The sequence below is a fragment of the Muscardinus avellanarius genome (genome assembly GCF_963383645.1).
Source record: "Muscardinus avellanarius genome assembly, chromosome: 5".
In the NCBI taxonomy this organism is placed as follows: Eukaryota; Metazoa; Chordata; class Mammalia; order Rodentia; family Gliridae; genus Muscardinus; species Muscardinus avellanarius.
The window spans coordinates 102,593,497-102,613,895 of record NC_137790.1 but is presented as its reverse complement, the minus strand read 5'-3'; the positions used below and the strand labels follow the sequence as shown (position 1 = coordinate 102,613,895).

The window sequence follows — 20,399 nt, the reverse complement described above, 5'->3', positions numbered from 1 at the left end:
TTACATAGTATGTTGTCCAGAATTCCTGAGCATGTGGGGCAGGAGCATTCTTTTTTGGGCAGATTTCTCCAACAGTTCAAGACGGGTTGGATTGGATTTAACTACCTCTTTTAAATACTGGTCACCACCACCACTGCCACTGCCTCTGCCATCTAAGTTTGTCTCTTCTCTCTTATATTTTAGGTAGGAAGTCATGGCTATAAATGTCTGTATATGTTGTCCCAATCAGATATTAAACCAAAATCTGATGTCCAGGGTTTCTCAGAGGAATACATGTCCTATTTGGCTGCTGCCACTTATTGTCACTGTGGCCATGGTTGCCACTGTGACCACAGCCATCTTCTATATTCTCTTCTATTTATTTGTTTATTTATTTTTATTTTTATTTTTATTTTTGGTGGTACTGGGGTATCACCTCTGGGCTCTACTCCCAGACCTATTTTATACTTTATTTGGAAACAGTCTCACTAAGTTGCTGAGAGCCTCACTAAGTAGCTGAGGCTGGCTTCGAACCTGTACGATCCTCCTGTCTCAGCCTCCCAAGCGCTGGGATTACAAGTGTGCACCACCACGCCCGGCTTCTTTTTATTTTTTGAAACAGGATCTAACTGAGTTGCGAAGGGCCTCGCTAAGTAGCAGAGGCTGTCCGCAAACCCCGATCCTCTGGTCTCCGCCTCCCGAATGCTGGGATTACAAATGTCCGTCTCTTGTTCTTTAATTTTTTTTTTTTTTTGTGGTACTGGAGGTGGAATCCAGGGGCTTTACTACCTCTGAGCTATACTCCCAGACCTATTTCATATTTTATTTGGAAACAGGGTCTCAATAAGTTGCTGAGAGCCTCACTAAGTAGCTGAGGCTGGCTTTGAATCTGTGCGATCCTCCTGTCTCTGCATCCCAAGTGCTGGGATTACAAGCGTGTGGTACCACAAAGTCTCACTAAATTGCAGAGGTCCTCACTAAATAGCTAAGTCTGGCCATGAACCTGTTATCCTTCTGTTTCAGCTTCCCAAGTATTGGGATGATATGTGTGCGCCACCACACCCAGCTGTCCTCATCTTTCAAAGTAGAGATACTGGTGTCTCTTTCAGAAGGCTGCTGCAATCATTCAGTGTGATAATATGTTGAAGTTCTTAACATAAATACACCAATAATAATCACTGATAATATTTGTCATCATCAGTATGAACTTATGTACATGAAATAAATTTTTTTGTAGCTTGTTTCATTGCGATAGTTATAAAAAATTAAGCTTCAGACAGGCTAAGAAAGTTTGATAATTTGTTGGGTAACATTGTATTTTATGTTTATGATGATAGTACTTTAGGTCCTTGTGCATATTGGCAGATTAGCTTTGTCTGCACCTTGAAAAACTCCTGTTTAAAAATTGCTAAGCTCCTTGGATACATGCTCCCTAGATGAGGGCCATACTAGAATTTGATCCTTGCTTAGAAATACTTCTTCTGAAGCAGAAATTTCCTGCCAAATCATCAAAGTTTTAAAAGACAGTATTTTCAGCCAACAGAGGTTATAAAGAAAGCACTCCTAGTTATGGAGACAAGGCCAAGCACAGGTGGGATGCGGCTAATTAGCAGATGCAGCTGCTGAATATGTTTAACAGATGTTATGATTTGGATCTTGATTGTCCCCCAAAGGGCTACCTGTTGGAGTGTCAGTCCCCAGCCCAGGAGCTATCAGGAGGTGGTAGAACTCTAGTAGTAGGTGGGGCCCAGGGGAAGGAAGTTAGGCTGTGGAGGGCACGTCCTTGAGGGCCCCCCAACCCCTTCCTGTCTCTCTCCTTCCTAGCAATCATGATGTAAACAGGCCTTCTCTGCCATGCACTACCACTATGATGCACTATGCCACCATATGCTCAAAGCAACAGGCCAACAACCCACATGGCCTGTGAGTCAAAATATGCCTTTCACCTTACTAAGCATATTATGACAGGTATTGTGTCACAGTGATGGAACACTGACTGACAAAACACATTTACTCCATTCTTTTCCCTTCCAGTCAGAGGGGGAAGATGTTTGAGTAAAACTGAAATTCACCATGTAGATTGAAAACATCGCACTGTGGTGGGGAGATGGCCAGACCAAGGCTTTGGGCTTTCTCAGTTCCTCAGGCAAGACTTGGCCTTGCTGTGTGTGACATTTAAGGACAGGGCCCTCCCTTCAGGTATGACTGCTCCTGGAATTAGCCACAATCATGAGATGCTGGCAGGGCTCTAGTGGGGGCTTCTCTACTAGAGGGGCTGGCTTGGATACCTACTGGTGCTGACTCAATACATCCCAAGAATTGAAAAAATTTATTCCAGAACCTGGCCGTGTTTAGATTTATGCATCTCTTCTCCCTGTTTATTCTCAGAGTTTTTCTTCTTTTCCCTGGCTTAGTCGGGCAAGGAGAGCACTAAGGCTTCCTGCACGCTGCACGTCATGCCATGGATAGAAATGCTTAGCAGTGCTTGGCGCGCACACCATAAAGGAATTTGGGGATATGCTAATGCAGAAGTCCATAACCAGAAGTTGGAAGATTCACAATCAAAATGCAATAAATCTGTGGAGACTCCTTAAAGAACAAGACACACAGGAAAAGCCTGATTGCCAGAAAAACTGCTCTGTAAATGAGGGATATGGCTACTGAATCTCTGAACAGACACCAGTGCTCTTAGAAGTGCTAACCTAACCACATATTAGCTCAAGTGACTGGCCGATGAATGATAGTGCCACATGTTCAATCTTGCTCTGAAGGGCTCCTGGAAGGATTCGGTTTTGAATGCTGATGTGGAAAGTAAATAAAACGTTCCAATTTGCTCTTCCCTCTCTCTCTCTCCTCAGCCAACTGCCCCTGCCCATTCCCCAAATTTGTATTCTTCTCCATTTGCTTTGCTTATGTCAACAGTCTTGCAGAGAACACAGTTGCTAAGTGACATATGATTCTATCACACTTTCATCTTAAAAGACCAAATTAGTATATCAATAAATGCTATTTCTGTCTGATGACAGTATGATTTATAAGTTAAGACTTTGAGATCAAAAGGAATGTGAAGAGGTAAATAATTCTGAATACACTCAATGGAAGGTTTGAAGATATTCACTTATGCTCCATTAATTGGATTCATTGATGCTTTCGATATATGATACCAGGCAGAATTTTAAAGTAGCATTTTTCCCTTGAAATCTCACAAATATGTGATTATATGCTAGAGTATTTTTCTCATTACTTTAAAAATAACAAAGTTTATTTTATTAATTTAGTCTCAAGTCAGCGACCCAGAGGTATAGAGGAATAAGATGATATTTTATGTTATGCCAGGTTAAATTCTGATCTTCTCAGTGAGACATTTAGATTATGTAAATAAAGAGCAAATAACTTTTTCTTCTGAACTGCAGAAAGAGTATTAACTGTTTGATTCTTGGTGAAAAGAAATGAGAGTTTTTAACTTAATAATTGGCAAGTGTTTTCTTCCAGACCCTTTTGTTTATTTACCTGCAGGCCTAGTCCATAAGACTTCAGTGGAGATCTGGGTTCCATTGTCAGTAACACAAAGTCATAGAGTCTGAGAGTGGATTGGGTGTTCATTTGTTCTGTTTCTCAGAAGGCTGTGATTTGCTCCATGTCTTATGGCTGGATGCTGAATTAATGGTCAAGGATTTGCAGAATTAGGCTTGGTATTTTTCTGGTGACAGATACAAAAGGACAGACCAGAGAAGGAGGATTCTATACAAGTGGGCTAAAGAATATATTTAACCCCAAATTCCTTAGTGATGTCTTTGACTCAGAAAGAACTTTATTGAGACTGAAGATGAACTGGGATAGTTTATGGCCCTTTGGCTAGAGGTCACTTTAGTTGCCACTTGGCCTTACACTTATCTGTAACAGTCTGTCTCACAACAAGGCTTGCCACTCAGGATGTTTCAGGCAGCACACATCTTGGGCTTCTATCAAGAAAGAGTTTAATTTCCAAGCCAGGTGTCATGGTCTGTTCTTGTAATTCCAGTACTGGGGAGGCTGATACAGGAGAATCTCAAGTTCGAGGTCAGCCTCAGCAAGTTAGTGAAACCATCCGCAGCTTAGTGAGACCCTGTTTTGGGGTCTCACCAATGCTATGTGCATGTATGTCACTATCACTGTGAACTACATTATGATATGGGACTATACTGTGCCAATAAAAGTATTAAAAAAAAGGTTGGAGGTAGAATGTTACTAGTTTGATTCCTAGTTCTACTAAAAAAAATAAAAATAAAAATGTTTTCTGCTTCAAAGTCAGCTCAGATCTTGGCTCCAATAGTTACTGACCATGTGACTTTGGGAAAATTGTTCACCTTTTACCTCATGATGGTCAGAGAGTTTGCATACATGACATCAGTAGGAGAATGTTTTCACATTCCTAAGCTCTTCTTAGAGCTTAGGACATAGGAATTGTTATCTTCTCATTTTTCTTGTTTGGCTTTCAAAAGACCCACTCATTCAGAACTGGAAAAAGGCTTAGAAACTTCAAGTCCAGTATTCTTACTTTACAGATATAAAAACTGAGGCCCAGAGAAGGAAGCAGCTTATGACCTAGTTTCTGACAGATTTGTCTCCTACTTGCTAGTTCAGGGTGTTTGGGTTGTTTATTTGTTTTTACAATACTGACCTCTCCCTGAATAAACCTTTTCACTGTTTCTGAATAGACAATGGAATCTGACCCATACTGCCACCCCCTGGGCTTAATTTAAGGTTCAAGGCATTACTGTTGCTAAAAGACTAGTTATTGTCTTTTAACTAGTTTCCCTACTCTTTCTTCACTTCACTTTCGATCTACTCTCGACTTAGCATCTTACGGTAATTTTTCAAAGTGTTAAGTCCTCTCTTAAGCAATGTCTTATTACTTTTTCATTAAATTCCAGTCTCCCTGTCCTCTATGCTCTTCTTTGCACATGCTAGCCACACTTAATCTCAGGGTTTTCATATAACTTGCCATCTCCTCCTCATCCTCTTCCTCCTCTGTTTTCTTCTTCCTCTTCCTTCTTTCTTCTTCTTTTTTTTTTTTTTTTTTGGTACTGGGGGTTGAACCCAGAGGTATTCTACTTCTGAGATACACCCCTAGTCCTTTTAAGTTTTTTGAAACAGGTTCTTGCTAAGTTGCTGAGGGCATCTTAACTTTTTGAGGCTAGCCTCAAACCTGTGATCCTCTTGTCACAGCATTTTAAGTCAGGAATTATAGGCATGCACCACCATACCTGGAAATAACTTGCCTATTTTTGTATCTCTATAGTTAAACCAATGTGTATAGATCTTTTTTGAGCTAATTACTAGAAAGGAAATCCTCTGAAAAACTAAACTAAAACAACTACTACTTTCCTAAAACTCTGTGAAGAATTTATTTTAATTCTGGTCAATCAGGAGAGAAAAAAACCCACAATAGTTCTATTCCTTCTCTTTCCGAGTTCTTAGAGAAACTTCAAAGAAGACAAAAATGTAGATAGGAGGTCAGCTGTCATGAATCAAATTTCATCTTGATAGGCTTTTTATAGACCTATAACAAAGTAGAGCCCAGAAAATTGTGTTAGGTAATGGGGATTCTGACAGACCCTTTAACTATGCAGAACTAGGAGCTTCTGCTATAATTCTGCTGCTTCAGATGAAAATTTCAAGTGTTTTCATTAGGTATGGCAGCTGTTTCTATTACAGATAACAGATCTCTGAGGTGGCGATGCTGATATCAACTTCTAGTGAGCTCAGAACACAATGTGGCTTATACAATTAGATTTTTAATTTTTTTTCTCTGCACACACAAATTAACTCTGTAGCAGTAAAGGGAAATTACTTACTTGCTACTGGAATTGTCTGAAAGTGATAGGATCATCCTTTGTAGAGTCCCATTAACCAAATTAAAAGCCCTTGGGAAAAATTTGGCACCCTGTTCCCTCCCATTCACATCTTCCTAAAGACCTCTCAGGAGCTTTCATTTAGAAAGCTATGATCATTACCAGGGCTTTTAATTTGGAAAGACTGGCTGCTCACCAGTGAGTCTTTCTAGACAGCAATGGTTGGATGCAGTGGCTCTTCAGTGTTCCAAACTTGGAGGCCTGGGAGGCCTTGACATTACTGTCCTCCTGACTCTTGCGTGTGGGGAGGTAGGCGTTCCAGCCTGGGACATGGAGTCGTTCTGTTCCTGCGCACAGTCTCCTAGACAGGAGCCATTATTTTTTCTCTCACTGAATACTCAAACCACATTTCCATTGACAGTGGAATTCATGCCTCATCCCTTTGAATGCAGGCGGGCCTGTGACTGTTTTGATCAACAGGGCATGGTGAAGGTTGCTGGGCCAGTTTTGAGACTATTTGTTAAGAGGACCAATAGTTTCTACTTCCTTTCTTTTGAAAGAGTTCCTTTTGGAACCTAGTTGTGTTGCTGTTTGAAGCCTGATTTCTATGTAGAGAACTCATTTAGGCCCACCAGTCAACCACTTCAGTGGACTGTGTCAACACTCACCTATGTGAGTCAGCCATCTTGGCTTTTACAAGATTCCAACCCCATGTACAGAAGCTATTTGATTGAAATTGGTGAGAGAAACTGTATAAGAACTGCCTAGCAGAGTCTGGTCAGCTTATGTATCTGAGATAATACTAAATTTTTAAAAACCACTACATTTAGGGTTGTTATACAGCAAAATAACAGAAATAGGGACAAAGCAAGAAGTCACAGGCTAAGTACTCCTATGAATATGAACATCAAGAAATATTAGCTTAGAGTAGGTGAAATAAGTAGTTGTCTTCAAGATGTAGACAGATGCCAATCTCTTCCACCTTTTTTGGCTGGTCTCTGAAATTTAAAAGTTAGACTGCTGCAAAGTGATGTTGCCCACTCAAATGATTTCACTTCACAGTAACTGACCAATGACTAAGAAATCTCTATCGCCATCCATTCTTTTCCTTTTTCCCTTTCAGTCTTTTATCCAGAACTCCAGGCTCCTGTTCAATGCACTTTTGTGCCAATTATTAGCCTGTAGGCTCTCAGTTCCATACCCACCCTTCTGTGGTTGCTCTTGTGATTCTGGGGCTGACAGCTCAGCAAACCTCAATCTGCTTCACCAACTGTTAGTTTCTGTCAGCAGAGGGCACTAGAGAAGGAAGTGCTAAGAGAGCAACCCTCTCTGCTACTTGTTTACTTTCGTCCTCATCGGGATTCCTGTAAGCATCTTTCCAGCAAAACTTCTTCAATGCAGACACATGAATTATTTTCTACAGTAGCACTTGATCCAGTTTTTCTCAGAGCTACAGGATTACCTTTAGGACCATTCCCTTCCCCCACACTCCCCAGGGCACCAGTGGGGTAGTGCCTCTCCTCAGGGGTCTGGGATCCAGCCCTTCAGGACCTCTCTTTTGATCTCACAGATACCAAGAGCAGCAGCAGGGCAGCACCTAGTAGATGTCTAAGAGTTTGCTTAGAGGAATTCCTGATCCAAGTTTACATTTTTAGTCATTCCAAACTCTTATGACTCACCAGCCCTAAAGAATAATGGCTGCTTTCTTTAATTGCTTCCTCTACAATAATTTAGTGTTCTCCTTTGCATCTTCAGATATCTAGTTAATAACTTCATAGTTATTTAACCATTCTTATATTAAATTTCTTTTCAAATAGCTAGTATGGTTTCCTGACTGGAGTTTATATGCTCAGCTAAAAGTTGAATCCATAACAAGTTCCTTCCTTAGTGAATGGCATTAACAAACTTCTCCTTGTCCCCTGTCCAGTTGCTCAAGCAAATGTCTAGGCATCATTATTAACTTTGTCTCTTGTCTCAACTCCCATATCTCATCGGTGAATATGGCCCCAAACTTTGGCTTCCTGAATATTTTAGTTTTTGTTGGCTTCATGCCTTTATGCCCACCACCTCAGACCAAGCAAGCGCCAGGTCTCCTAGATGGTCTCCACCATTTCCTTCTCTTACCAAATGCACATTCCACATGCATGACCACCGTAGCCCCTTAGTCTGTTCTCACCACAGCTCTAATGATGTCTCAGAAACCTTTTTTTTTTTAAAAAAAAGATAAATACATGCTGAAACATTCCTAATCCTTAGCTCAATTTATAAGTCTTTTGTAATTCAACTTCTATTGCCTCTGTACTTCATTTTGAAATATGTTCTTTCCTCTGTGTGTGTGTGTGTGTGTGTGTGTGTGTGTGTATGTGGGTGCACGCGCACGTGCATGCAAAAACTGTTCCCTCTGGAAATCTCCCCTTTCACGTGTATAACTTAAATATTGTATAAATATCATGTTCTCAGAGATGGCTTTTTAAATATCCCAAACCAGGCTATTTTCAAGCTATATCCATAGGTCATTAAATATTTCCTTTTATTCTATAATATTCAGTAAACTTATGAGTTGCTGTCTAGATATCTAGGCAGGGGCTGAGTCTATCTTACCCAGCCCAATCTTCTTCACATCCAGAGTCTTTTGCAGCACAGTAGGCTGTTGATTTCTGTGTTCTATGTGCATCTGGGGACCTCTGAGTTGATTTCAGGAAACTTGAGCTCTCTTAGATGCAACAGAGTCCCTTGGGGCTGGCTGTTCCCTCTTAAACAGAAGGCGGCTTTGCTTTGATGCATTCACATTGCCTGACAGTAGTCTCCTGTGTGAGTTCTTATGAGAGGAAACTGAACAGGGAGATTGACCAGAATTTACTGCCTTAAGCTGGACTGGAGACCTAATTACCAGCTCTCATGTTTTCAAAGAGTCCTGCAGTGTCACAGGAGTCCCTCGAGTGCCTGGGGCCAAGTACAACATCTCAATGCTTATGGCATTTACACTCCAGTGACCAATGGAGGGTGTTTTCTCTCTTTAACCACGAGCATGTTACTCTTCCATCCCAAACATCAGTGTGCTAGTCTTTTTATCATTCACTGAAGTAACAAAATTGGGGAAAACAGTTGGGGAATGGATTAAAATATGGATCGAAAGGTTTTACAAAAATTTCATAGCCAGTACTGAAGAAGCAGATAATGTTAATAGGATATGTAAATAAGTGTGATCATGAAGCAGAATCATGAAAGCATATGACCACAGTCTGTTGGAAGGGAAGCAGACCTGAGGGAACAGATTAAATAAATCCATATTTGATTTGGGTTACACTTCCAGGGAGAAAGCTCCATTCACTCAAGAAAGAAAACAAACAGAAAATAAAACCCCAATCCTTTTTTTCTCTTCCAAATAAATTTGACCCAAGATGGACACTTTCTTGAGAATAATGCACCTTTTTCCTTCAGCTTAAAGTGTTACCTTTTGGATTATATTCCACACACGTTCTTTATCGCTTCTTCCTCCTTCAAGGGTGTCCATAGCATCTGCCATTAGCGACTGCAGCTGTGGCACCAAGATAAAAATTATCAGTGTGAAATTCGCACAGAAATAACTTCTCTAAATACACAGATTAAAACCTAATTAAAAAATCATTTGTACGCTGATGATTTTATTACTCATCTTCTCACAGTGAATGCTGCCACTTCCTCTTCACTTCAGTCATAAGGAGAAGTCACAGCGTAATATTGCAGATATAAAATACTGAAACAATGCAGAGACCTTTCTTGAACGTTTGTAGGAAACATATAGGTTTTCATGTAGGAAGTGTTAATGTTTTATTAAAAACAGATTTGGATTGTAACGAGTGAAGGTGGTAGTTAATTCTTCCAGGAAATGGTGTGTAGAACATGAACACATTTCAGCATTTCTCCAGAGGCTAATGTATCATAATTCTGAGCATCATGCAAAAGCTCACCAGAGGAAAATACTAAAATGTGCTGTTTTATTGACTCTTAAAGAATCTAGCTCATTTAAGTCCTTTTACTATTTTTTTTGTTAAAATTTTGAAATAACAAAGGTTTTTTTTTCTTATTTTTTTTAGGTCCCAAAGGCAAGTTGTGAATATGTCACACTTTGTCCAGAACAGACATGTACCCCAGTTCAGTCGAAAGCAATCCTATAAACATAATCATATGTGGCTGCAAAGTAATGAAGCTCTGATAAACTATGTGATATTCAAAGGTTTAAGAAAAGTTGTCTAAGAAAAGAACATACACCAATTCAGTTCATTGTGGCACCCCCTAGTATGAACCCTTAGATAATCTTCCTGTGCTTTAGATAGTGCAGAGCTTAGGTAAGAGGGTAGAGACTTGAATAAAGCAAATATCTCCTGTTAAGCAGTCACTGTTGATAAAGCACCATATGAGGTATTACTAGAATTTATTTTCTCAGTTAACCATACTCAGAAGCTGGAAAGTAATCTATCACTTCAGGTGATGAAATCTTGCAAGAACTATATACTTTTTAAATATCTGGCTTACATGCATGTGATCCCCCCCTCTCTTGGTGGGTATATAAATTATGAAAATTTCCCATGAAATCCCATTTTCCAATGTTTCAGATACTGAAAAATTTCATGTTAGAAAAATATGTCAATAATGCTAATTTGGTGCTCTTTGTGTGTATTTTGAAAAATAAGTGTTTTCAGCAGGGGGAAAAAAACCCACAGATGTGTGGCTAGGAAGACTTATGTGCAGAGAACTCCCCTATATTTTTTCATTTAAATCTTGAATGTGCTTTTCAGGAAAACAGGATCAACGTTTTTCTGGCTTCTTAAATTAACATTTTCTTTGCTTCCTTTTATCTCAGAGGAGCATTAATCAGGTAGAACTGGCTATAATATGCACTTTGAAAGCTCCATACTTACTGCACTCCTGAATATCTTGTGAATGGCAGGATAAACACTTAGCCTTTCAGAAGGTGTTCGTTTGCACACAACCATAAAGACTTAGAAAATATCTCTGCCAGTTTTGACATAGTAATCCCTTGATTAACAGACTTATTTCATAGTTTTCATCTTTTGTATGCATGGTTTTATTATTTGGCCAGGCAGACCATTTATTTCATATTCTTACTCTGAATATCAGTGTTTATTTAATATACTCTTAAGTGTAGTGGATCATTACGAATGCTGGCAGCTAAGTTCTTGGTTACATCTTTAAAAGCTCAAAGAGGGAGGGTTGTTTTAGTTATCTGAAAACTACAGGTAATTAGTTGGGCTGTTCTCCTTCTTGCTATGTAGATTTGATTCAGGTCTATAATTAGCTTTAGCTATTCTCAATTAAAGCCTCAAAGTAAAGATCTTCATATAGAGCAAAATTTAGCTTTCCTTGAATGGGCAGCTTGCTGTTTAGTTTTACAAATAGGCATTATAATTTCTAATATTAATTGTTATTATAGCACACACATGTGTTTGAAAATTGCTTTTGTGAGATGTTCCCTCAACTAGTTTTTGATTGGGTTTGTGTAAGGCCGAAATATCTGTTTTTCTGAGTTAGCTAGTATGTTTAGTTAAAAACAAAACAAAACAAACACAAAAGGCTATTTTGGCTCACTATATTTCTTTCTCAAATAAATAATGTCTGACTGATTTCTTTGAAGGTATTATTGCATGTATTTTGGCACTGCCAATATAGGTGGTAATGCTAGAGGTGATTAAGAAAATGCCAGAGAGCATTTTGTAGGGCTGTTTTCCTGTACCTGTCTCTTTTGTTCTCTCACTTTTCTGTAGAAGAGGATCATATCTTAACATACCTTGACATTTAAGAAACAATTTATTAAAATTCCATTTTACTTAAAACAAAAGACCCAGCACACTATGTGAACAATCAGTCTTTCTTATGTCCCTAACACATCACCGTTCTTGGGAGGCTGAGGCAGGAGGATCACAGGTTTGAAGCCAGTCTTAGCAACTTAGTGAGGCCCTCTGCAACTTACTGAGACCGTTTAAAAAAAAAAAAATAGAGCTGGGGATAGAGCTCAGGGGTAGAAATGCCCTTGGGTTCCATCCCTAGTAACACAAACACACACACACACACACACACACACACACACACACACACACGAGATTAGTTTCTTCATCAGAGTTTTTAATAGGGGTTGGATAATTTCCCTTCAGACTCCATTTATTATCACAACTATTTTTTTTTTTTAGACCCTATCACTTCTCTGTTGGCTCAAGGCCTATGAAAGCCTTAAACAAAGAAAAACAAGTACTTACCAATTCTGCCTCCTGTTGACTGATGTCCTGTAGATAGGGAGCAGTTGCCAGTTCCGCCATGGCTTGATTAATCACTTGGGACTGCTCCTTGACGCGCTGCAGCCGGCAGAGGAGGCTGGCGTACTGCAGCTTCTCCACCACACCTGAGCATGTACAGAGGCTCCCCTGCACTCAGCAGCCAAAGGAAACACATTAGAACAAAACCACAGGCATGCCCTCGCCCTGGGTACTGAGGCCAGGGCTCAGGACAACACATCAACATCTTCTGAAGAAATGTGCAAATAATTGTTTCCTTCTGGCACTTTATTTATTTTTAAATTTTTATATGGAATATATTGAAAATGCCATACATTCAGACTGTGCTTGGGGCCCTGTCCCTCCCCCTATTTCTCTTCCCCCTCCCAACAATGAGTGTCCAGGTTGATCATGCTATATTCATACTTCTTCACATATTCGGATGTAGCTCCTCCATTAATCAACCTCAGCCTTCTTCCTCTCCTATCCTTCCATTTGAGCTTTGTTGAGGTTTCCCCTCCATTATCTGGAGTGCCTCTGGTATTCCCAATGCTCCCTAGTTTGGGCATATTAGAGAAAACATATGTCCCTTCTCTTTCTGTGCTTGGCTGATCTCAATTAACATAATGTTCTCCAGGTCTTTCCATCTTCTTGCAAATGACATGAGTTTATTCTTCTTTTTGCTGAGTAGGTCTCCATCAACAGATGAATGGATTGCAAAATTATGGGAAATACACACAATGGAATTCTACTTAGCTATAAAGAAGAACAAAATCATGTTCTGGCACTTTAGAAAATTGTTCATACACTTTGTCAAGTAGGTTAATATACATAAAAGGGAGTTTTCTTTCTTTTGGTACTGGGTATTGAACCAATGGGCATTCTACTTCCAAGATACACTCCCAGCTCTTTTATTTTTATTTTGAAACAGAGTCTTGCTAAGTTGCTGAGGCTGGCCATCAACCTACAACCTGCAATCCTCCTGTTTCAGCCTCTATAGGAATTCCAGGTGCACCACTGTGCCAGGCTAAAAGGGAGCACTTTGCAAGACTGTTGTGCTGGTTGCCCTGCATCTAGGAGCTAGGCTGAGGTGAAAAGACTGGACTGAAATTGTTGTAGGTTCTCTTAGTAGGGATCCTGTAGTGCTGTGTTTGCCTGAAGGAGGTGACTTTTATCTACATCACCAAAGCATCCGACAAGATGAAAATTGCCGATTGTCTTGTTCACATAAAAGAAAAGTTTGGGGCATGTTGAATTATGTTGACACCAATGCCTTACATGGAAACTCTAGGTCTGCTTTTATCTTTAGCTCTAATTGGTTGGCCTTATTCACTTGTTCCTTGTTCTTGTAGAAATTCACTCTCTCTCTTAGGTCCATTTCAATAGCTGCCATGGTCCATCTTGAAGCAGACTACTCTACACATCTGTAAAGATTCCCCATCCCAAATCTATTAGTATTTTAAGTTTTCTTACAATAAAGTGATCCTTCTAGGATAAGGTACAATTGCATAAAATGATTTTCCTGTGTCTTTATAACTGCATTCTCTAAGAAGTTCAACACAAATTGTGATGTTTGACAGGAGAGACAAAATTTGTCACAAAATTCTCATGTTTGTTTTTAGGAAAAGGTACTTCTGACATTGGGGCATGTGAGGGTTTACATGAAGGCCTTGGGTTTCTGCCCTGTTTGGAGGGCGCTGAGAAATGAGAGGTCACAGGAGGATTTAGTTTGGCAACGTCATCTACATCCTCATGCTCAAAAGAGGAAGTCTGGGCGACAGGACCCCCTTTATCATGGGACCCATCCTGGAGCACATACACCAGAATTCCTAGGCTTTTATTAACCAGGCAGTTAATAAGAGTTCTGGCTTCACTCAGTGAATCACCATATCTGGATATATAATCCTAGAAATATGAATTCTCTAAGTGCCTTTCCAAACATTCAAATATCTCACATAGAAGTCTGAAAACAAATCCCTACCTTACAGCTTAGTATCTATAAAAGACTATTTTAGTGAATACTTGTGAAACAAAATTTCCTTCAGAAATCTAAGGAAGCAGACACATGGTTTCTCTTTCTTAAAGGAGAATTTCCTTTAAAGAGAAAAATTATTAGAAACACATTACTAAAGATCATTTGGACTTCAACTTGAAATTAGAAAGCAGTTCTTTCTTAAGTGTTTTTCTCATACTTTAATTGATAGCAACCTCTAGAAGCTGGTGTTTTTCTAGAATTGTGTTAATAAGTGAAGGTTAGGCATTTGCTTTATTTCTTCCTAATACCTCTTTGTGCTGTTCAAGTAATGTCCTCCATTCGCAACAATTTGTTGTTGTTGATTAATCATTTTTAATAAAAATCTATAAACCTATAGGAGCGGTGATTGTCAATGGTGAATTTGGTATCTGCTGTTTGGGTTGATGAAACAGCTAGCCTTCTATTCAGTTTAGACATGAAGCTAAACAATGGCATTCTGTCATATAGAGAAAAGCAAGTTGGAGGAGAAACAGTTTTCTTTCTGAAGAAAAATTGCTTTCTTTGTCCCTCTTTAAAAGAAACAATGGGGCTAGTTGTAGGAAAGTGGTACAGTGACTCAACTCCTAAGAGCAGAAACAAGTGCAGCCTGTTCGAGAACATAATCTATTAGTGTAATTTTCCAAAACATCAAGAAAATAAAAATAGTGGAAGGCAACAGTGCTTTGTTAGCCTGATTGTTGGATGCATAACAAACAGGAAGTGCTTTGTATGAATAAGATACTAGGGAAAGAATATAGTTGACTGCTAATATCCCTCATTCCTCCCTTGCTCACAGACAAATGCGATTTGGGTTATCAGGAAGTTACAGATTAAAATATTACCTATACAAGACAGGGGCTTGTAAAAGATAGATTGAAAAAAAGGAAAATTAATTTCTAATGCCAACAAGAAATGTTTTAATGTTGTTGTTTAAAGGAAATAATGAAAAATGAAGGAATTAGCTTAACCATCTAGTGAAAGCAAAGGATATATCTGAAGGGAGGTAGCCCTCTAGAGAGACTTCAGGAGTGATCAAAAGGCTCCTTAGCTGCTGGAGAGCATGTAATTAAGTAACCAACAGAAGCAAAACCTTAAATCCATACAATGAAGTTAGGAAAATACAGAGTTTAAATGGAGGCTTCAGTCAGAGCACTGCCTAGATTTAATATCAATTATGAGTAAAAGTTTGGCAAATAAGTGCTAACACAATATATATAACACAATATAATGCTGATGAAAACCCGAGTTCATCTATGTGGAATATATTTAATTTGGCATAACATGTGTACACATTAATTGCAAAGAAGAAGGAGGTAGGAAACATATTATTGTTCATTTCAAATGTGTATATGTAAACATTTTTATGCTTCACTTGGGAAAATTAAAAGTAAAATTAACAAGGTATTAAAAACATGGTTAGCTGGGTCATTTTTTTGGAAGTCATTTGGTGGAGGCTTCATGCATGGCAAGAGATTGAATTATTTTAACTCTTTAACATTTAGCACAGGAAGCACAGTATATAAGGTTTGAAACTGACAGCAGCCAATAAAATTAACAAATGGAAAAGCAGAGTGCCATCAGGTAGTGTGTGAAACAAGTACAAAAAACCCAAGAAGGAAAAACATGTCAGCGCAGGGATCAATGGGTTGATGTTCAGTAGGATTGGAAGCCACCAGGAAGATGGTGCAATGTTGGGGGTTATAACTCTCAAAACGCCAGAATCTTTGTTGTCGAGCACTGTACAAAGATAATTGTCAGACTAGGAATCTCCTTTGTCTTTTTCACCCACTGGGTCTAACCACTCGTGTTCCCTAGGAAGCTTTACACAATTAATTTTCTCAGCCTAATATGTTTATACACTTAAATGTTCATTTTAAAGATTGAATCCAGCCATGAAATAATTTTCATGTTGTTTTATGTATGTTCTGTCTCCAGCAAGGATCCGACTTTTAATTCAAGAAGATGTAATATGCTTTAGTGAAAGAATACCAGAGCAATATTCTGAGGATCTGATTTCCAGTCCTTGCTCCAGATTTTCCAGCAGTGGGAACCTAACTCTATTACTACTCTGAGCCACAGGTTCTTCATTAAGAAAATGAAGGCAATACAGTGTTATCCCATTGTGAGTGTCAAATGAAGTTAGGTGAAGGGAAATTTTAAAAAATTTACTCATTTTATATTTAATATGTTTTCATTGAAGGTAAATTGTATTTATTTATTCATTTATTTACTTATTTATATACTTATTGGTACTTAGGATTGAATCCAGGGGTATTATACTTTTTTTTTTCTGTACTGGGAATGGAATCCAGGGGCATTGTACCTCTGAGCAACACGCTCAGCCCTATTTTTTATTATTTGTTTTGAAACAGGGTCTCACTGGTGAAGAGCCTTGCTAAGTAGCTGAGGCTGTCTGCAAACCGCGAATTCTCTGGTCTCAGCCTTCTGAATGCTGGGATTACAAGTGGCGCCACCATACCCGGCTGGAATTATACTTCTAAGCCATATTCCTAACCTTTTAAAAAATTTAAAAAATTAAAACAGGATTTTACTAAGCTACTGAGGCTGGCCTTGAACATTCAATATTCCTGTCTCAGCCTCCCAAGTACTGGGATTACAGGCATGTGCCACCAACACCTGGCTTTTACATTTTTTTTTTAATTTTTACTTTTTTTTGGTGGTACTGGGGATTGAATCAAGGGACATTCTACTGTCAAGGAATATCCACAGACCTTTTTATTTTTTGTTTTTGAAACAGGGCCTTGTTAAGTTGTTGAGGCTGGTGTTGAACCTGGGATTTTCCTATTTTAGCCTCCCAAGTACTAGAATTACAGGCATATAGTAACCACACTTGACTTATTCTTTTTACACATATTCTATGAAGAACAAAACTGTGTCTCTTTTATGTCAGTGGAAGAAAATTAAACATTGGATCCACCAGTGAAAAAGTTCCCTCTGATATTGTAACAATATATTGCCAAGCCAACTTTTTTCCTAATTAAAGACACTAGATAGATATTAGAAACCTAATGTTTAAAAGATGATTAAATATTTAATGTACTTAGGTAACAAATTATGAGAATTCCTGGCACTGCCTAAATATTATTTAGAAACTTACATATTTATCATCATTTATGTGACTTAATGTAAATATTGCAAACTTATAAGCTGTTTAACAGTTTCTGGTTATAGTATTACACCAAGGACCAGAATTATCTTTCGGATCTCTCACAGTTATGAATGCTGAAGTTTTATTGCATTGTATTTTCATTTTCCAAAGTCATTTTCATTAAGGAATATTGTCAATGTAAAATTTAAAACTCTCTGAAAATATATGACATAAAGTATATTTCTTAGTTACTAGTCCTGGATGAAAATGCGAATGTTCCAAATGGAGGATTCTTTACCTTAGTGGACAAACAAAATACTAAGATTGATTGAAATATCTAGAATTCTTCAGGAAGCTATGCTGACCAAGACATTGGTCACTGACTTCTAATGGAAGTATATTGGAGACTGGCTCTCTTCTACCAAAATGTGTGGGGGTGATGGTCTTCCTCAGAGCCGGTTGCTATAGAGCTGCAGCCTTAAGTTCAGCCCTGGTTGGGCAGTGGTCCAGTGCATGGCTGAAGATGACACCTCTAATTCAGTCTATGTGGTAGTGAAGGACAAATCTCTGCATCTGGGTTATCTAAGGGAAGTGAGCTAAGGAAAGAATATCAATTCCATGGGACACTATCACAATATTCATAACAGAAGAATAATGCCATGCACATATATTAAATTATCAATCATAATCAAGGACATGTACATGGAAGGGAAGGGAGGAGATGGGACCTGAAGGGAAATATGTTCCTATTAGTCTATATCTCAGTATGGTATATAATAACAGCGCATCAACAAAAGTATGTAAAAAAGAATAAGTAATTTTAAAGTCTACAGCATATATATAGGAAAAGAAAGATCTGTAAAACCCTTTTGTCAAAGAAAATTAGCACCAATACAAATAATTAAGGTTTCTAAAATTCTTAATACTTTACAGAGTGCTTCAACATGGTTATGTGCTTTGGGTCTTAACAACTTTGTGAGGTAAGCCTGATTTTATAATTAAGAAAAAACAGCTCAGAGGAGAAGTGATTTGCCATAGGTACACACCCAGAGCATGGCCTTGGGCAAAAGTGTCACAGATGAGACTAAACAATAAGGACAGTGTGATGCCTACACATTCACGTGGATGATGTGTGATATCTGAACAGAGAAAAAAAAACCTAGGAGGAGCTTAGAAAATACTGTTGAGAAATGCTTGGTCACAGTGAATGGAACTATGCAGGAATAGCATCTAGTTACCAGCTCGTTACTGCTTCATTAAGCTAGCTTACCTATTCAGTCAAGTTTATTCAATTCTGCTTTATGACATTGTGGCGGGGCACATAAGAAACCAATAAATAAATATCTGGCTATACTTGTGGACCCTGGCAGCCTTCCAGCCCAGTCACTTCAATTCCAATAAAACTTTTTGAGACAGTTTTCCAAAACCATTACTTCCTACAGAAGCAAACACAGGAAAGTTGATAGAATTCTTTGCAATTAGCAGAACGAATGGAGACTTATTCTGAAGAAGACCGAGTTGTTAGTTAGATATCAAGAATTTATTTAAATATACCTTTTAAATTTCCTTTTTAAATGCATAAAGATACAGTCAATGCAAATTTCTAGGTGTTAAGAATGCCCTTTGAGAGGTGAAAAGGGAGTTCTCAACGTTGAGACAGTCCACAATGTTTGGATAGACTTGACCTGCATTCCCACCCTGAGATCAGAGCCAGAAACATATGATGTTGTCAGTTTCTGGACAAGCAGCAAGATAAGGCAGGCACTGGGCCAAAGAGCCCATGGAAAGACAGATCGCTTCTGTGACACCTGGCACTCAAGCTCTGCTAGGCCTGCCATGCTCTGTTGAGACCAAGCAACACGACACGGTGAAGCTTCTTGTCAGAGAAACATTCTGGGCGTCCTGATGATCAATGTGGAATTTTAAACTGGAGAGACTGATGAAGGTAGGTGTGTGTGTGTGTGTGTGTGTGTGTGTGTGTGTGTGTGTGTGTGGGAGAGGGAGAGAGAGAGAGAGAGAGAGAGAGAGAGAGAGAGAGAGAGAGAGAGAGAGAGAGAGAGAGAGAGAGACACCTTAGAGAATAAATTGCAGAATAAGATCCCAAATTTGTAGTACGGGCAGTAAGATTATGATAGACTGAGTGTTTCCCCTTCAAATTCATATATTGAGCCCTAATTCTCAATGGGATGGTGCTTGGAGCTGAGGCCTCTGGGAGGGAATTAGGGTTAGAGGAGGTTATAAGGGTGAGGCCTTTACAGTGGGATCAGCGACTGCTTTAGTTAGATTTTTTTTGTGTCTATGACCAAAATACCTGACAAGCAGAACTTAGAGGAAGAAAGATTTATTTTAGGCCTTATGACTTTAAAGATCAGTCCATGCTAAGGTGGCTTGCAGTAGGAATGGCTTTAGGGCTTGGTGGAGGAGAAAAAGCCTCCCTCAGCTCCTGGTGGCCGGGAAACAGAGAACAGTAAAAGGAGGTACGTGGCCAGGGACAGATACAGCCCCCGAGATCTGGCCATGTCCCCTCAGCAACTCAGCAAGATGCCCTTTCAAATATAAAACAGAAAAAAAGCACTTGCTGGGCATATGGCTCAGAGGTAGAATGTCCCTGGATTTAATCCCTAGTATGGCATGAGAGGGAAAAAAAAAAAAGAAAGAAAAGAAAAGAAGAAAAGAAATGTAGGGGAAATGAGTGAGAGCAACAACTGGAAAGGAGGGGCCAGGTTGTAGGGAAATCACTGAAAATGTGCTTTTATATCTGTAATGCAGAGAATTTTCAATAATGAGAATAGATTAGGCATTTTATAGGTTTTCTAAACTGCTGAATAATGTTATTGAGCAGATAAACCGCTGAACAGATGTTAAGTAGCTTTTTGTGATGACCTCCTCATTCTCCTTGTAAGGTAAGAACATCAAATCTATGGTGTAATATAAAAGCCACAAGAAGAAAATTCCTTAAAATTTCCACCTTATGGGCCTTTTGAAAAATATTAAAAGAGGAGAAATCTGTAGCCTTTATAGTCTGTTAATGAGAAGTTCTCTTTATGTACTTTCAGTACAATGGCTTAAATTTTGTGAAAGAGAACCACATAATTCAGGCCATATTTTTGTTCTTTTTAAGACCATATAGTAGAAAAGGCATATTTTCCCTGGATCATAGAAAGGGATTAGATAATTTACTTTATGGCTATACA

General features: G+C 38.8%; 1 protein-coding gene across 1 annotated transcript in view; it reads right to left on the bottom strand.

Moving 5' to 3' along the window:
• SPATA16 (spermatogenesis associated 16) overlaps positions 1-20,399 on the bottom strand; it is a gene marked incomplete at both ends in the record, with an annotated part of 238,626 nt that overhangs the window by 20,802 nt on the left and 197,425 nt on the right. Inside the window, 2 exons of the mRNA XM_080696395.1 lie at positions 9,268-9,351; positions 12,068-12,232. Coding sequence (XP_080552521.1) covers positions 9,268-9,351; positions 12,068-12,232 — 249 coding nt within the window. The remainder of the gene's footprint in view (positions 1-9,267; positions 9,352-12,067; positions 12,233-20,399) is intronic.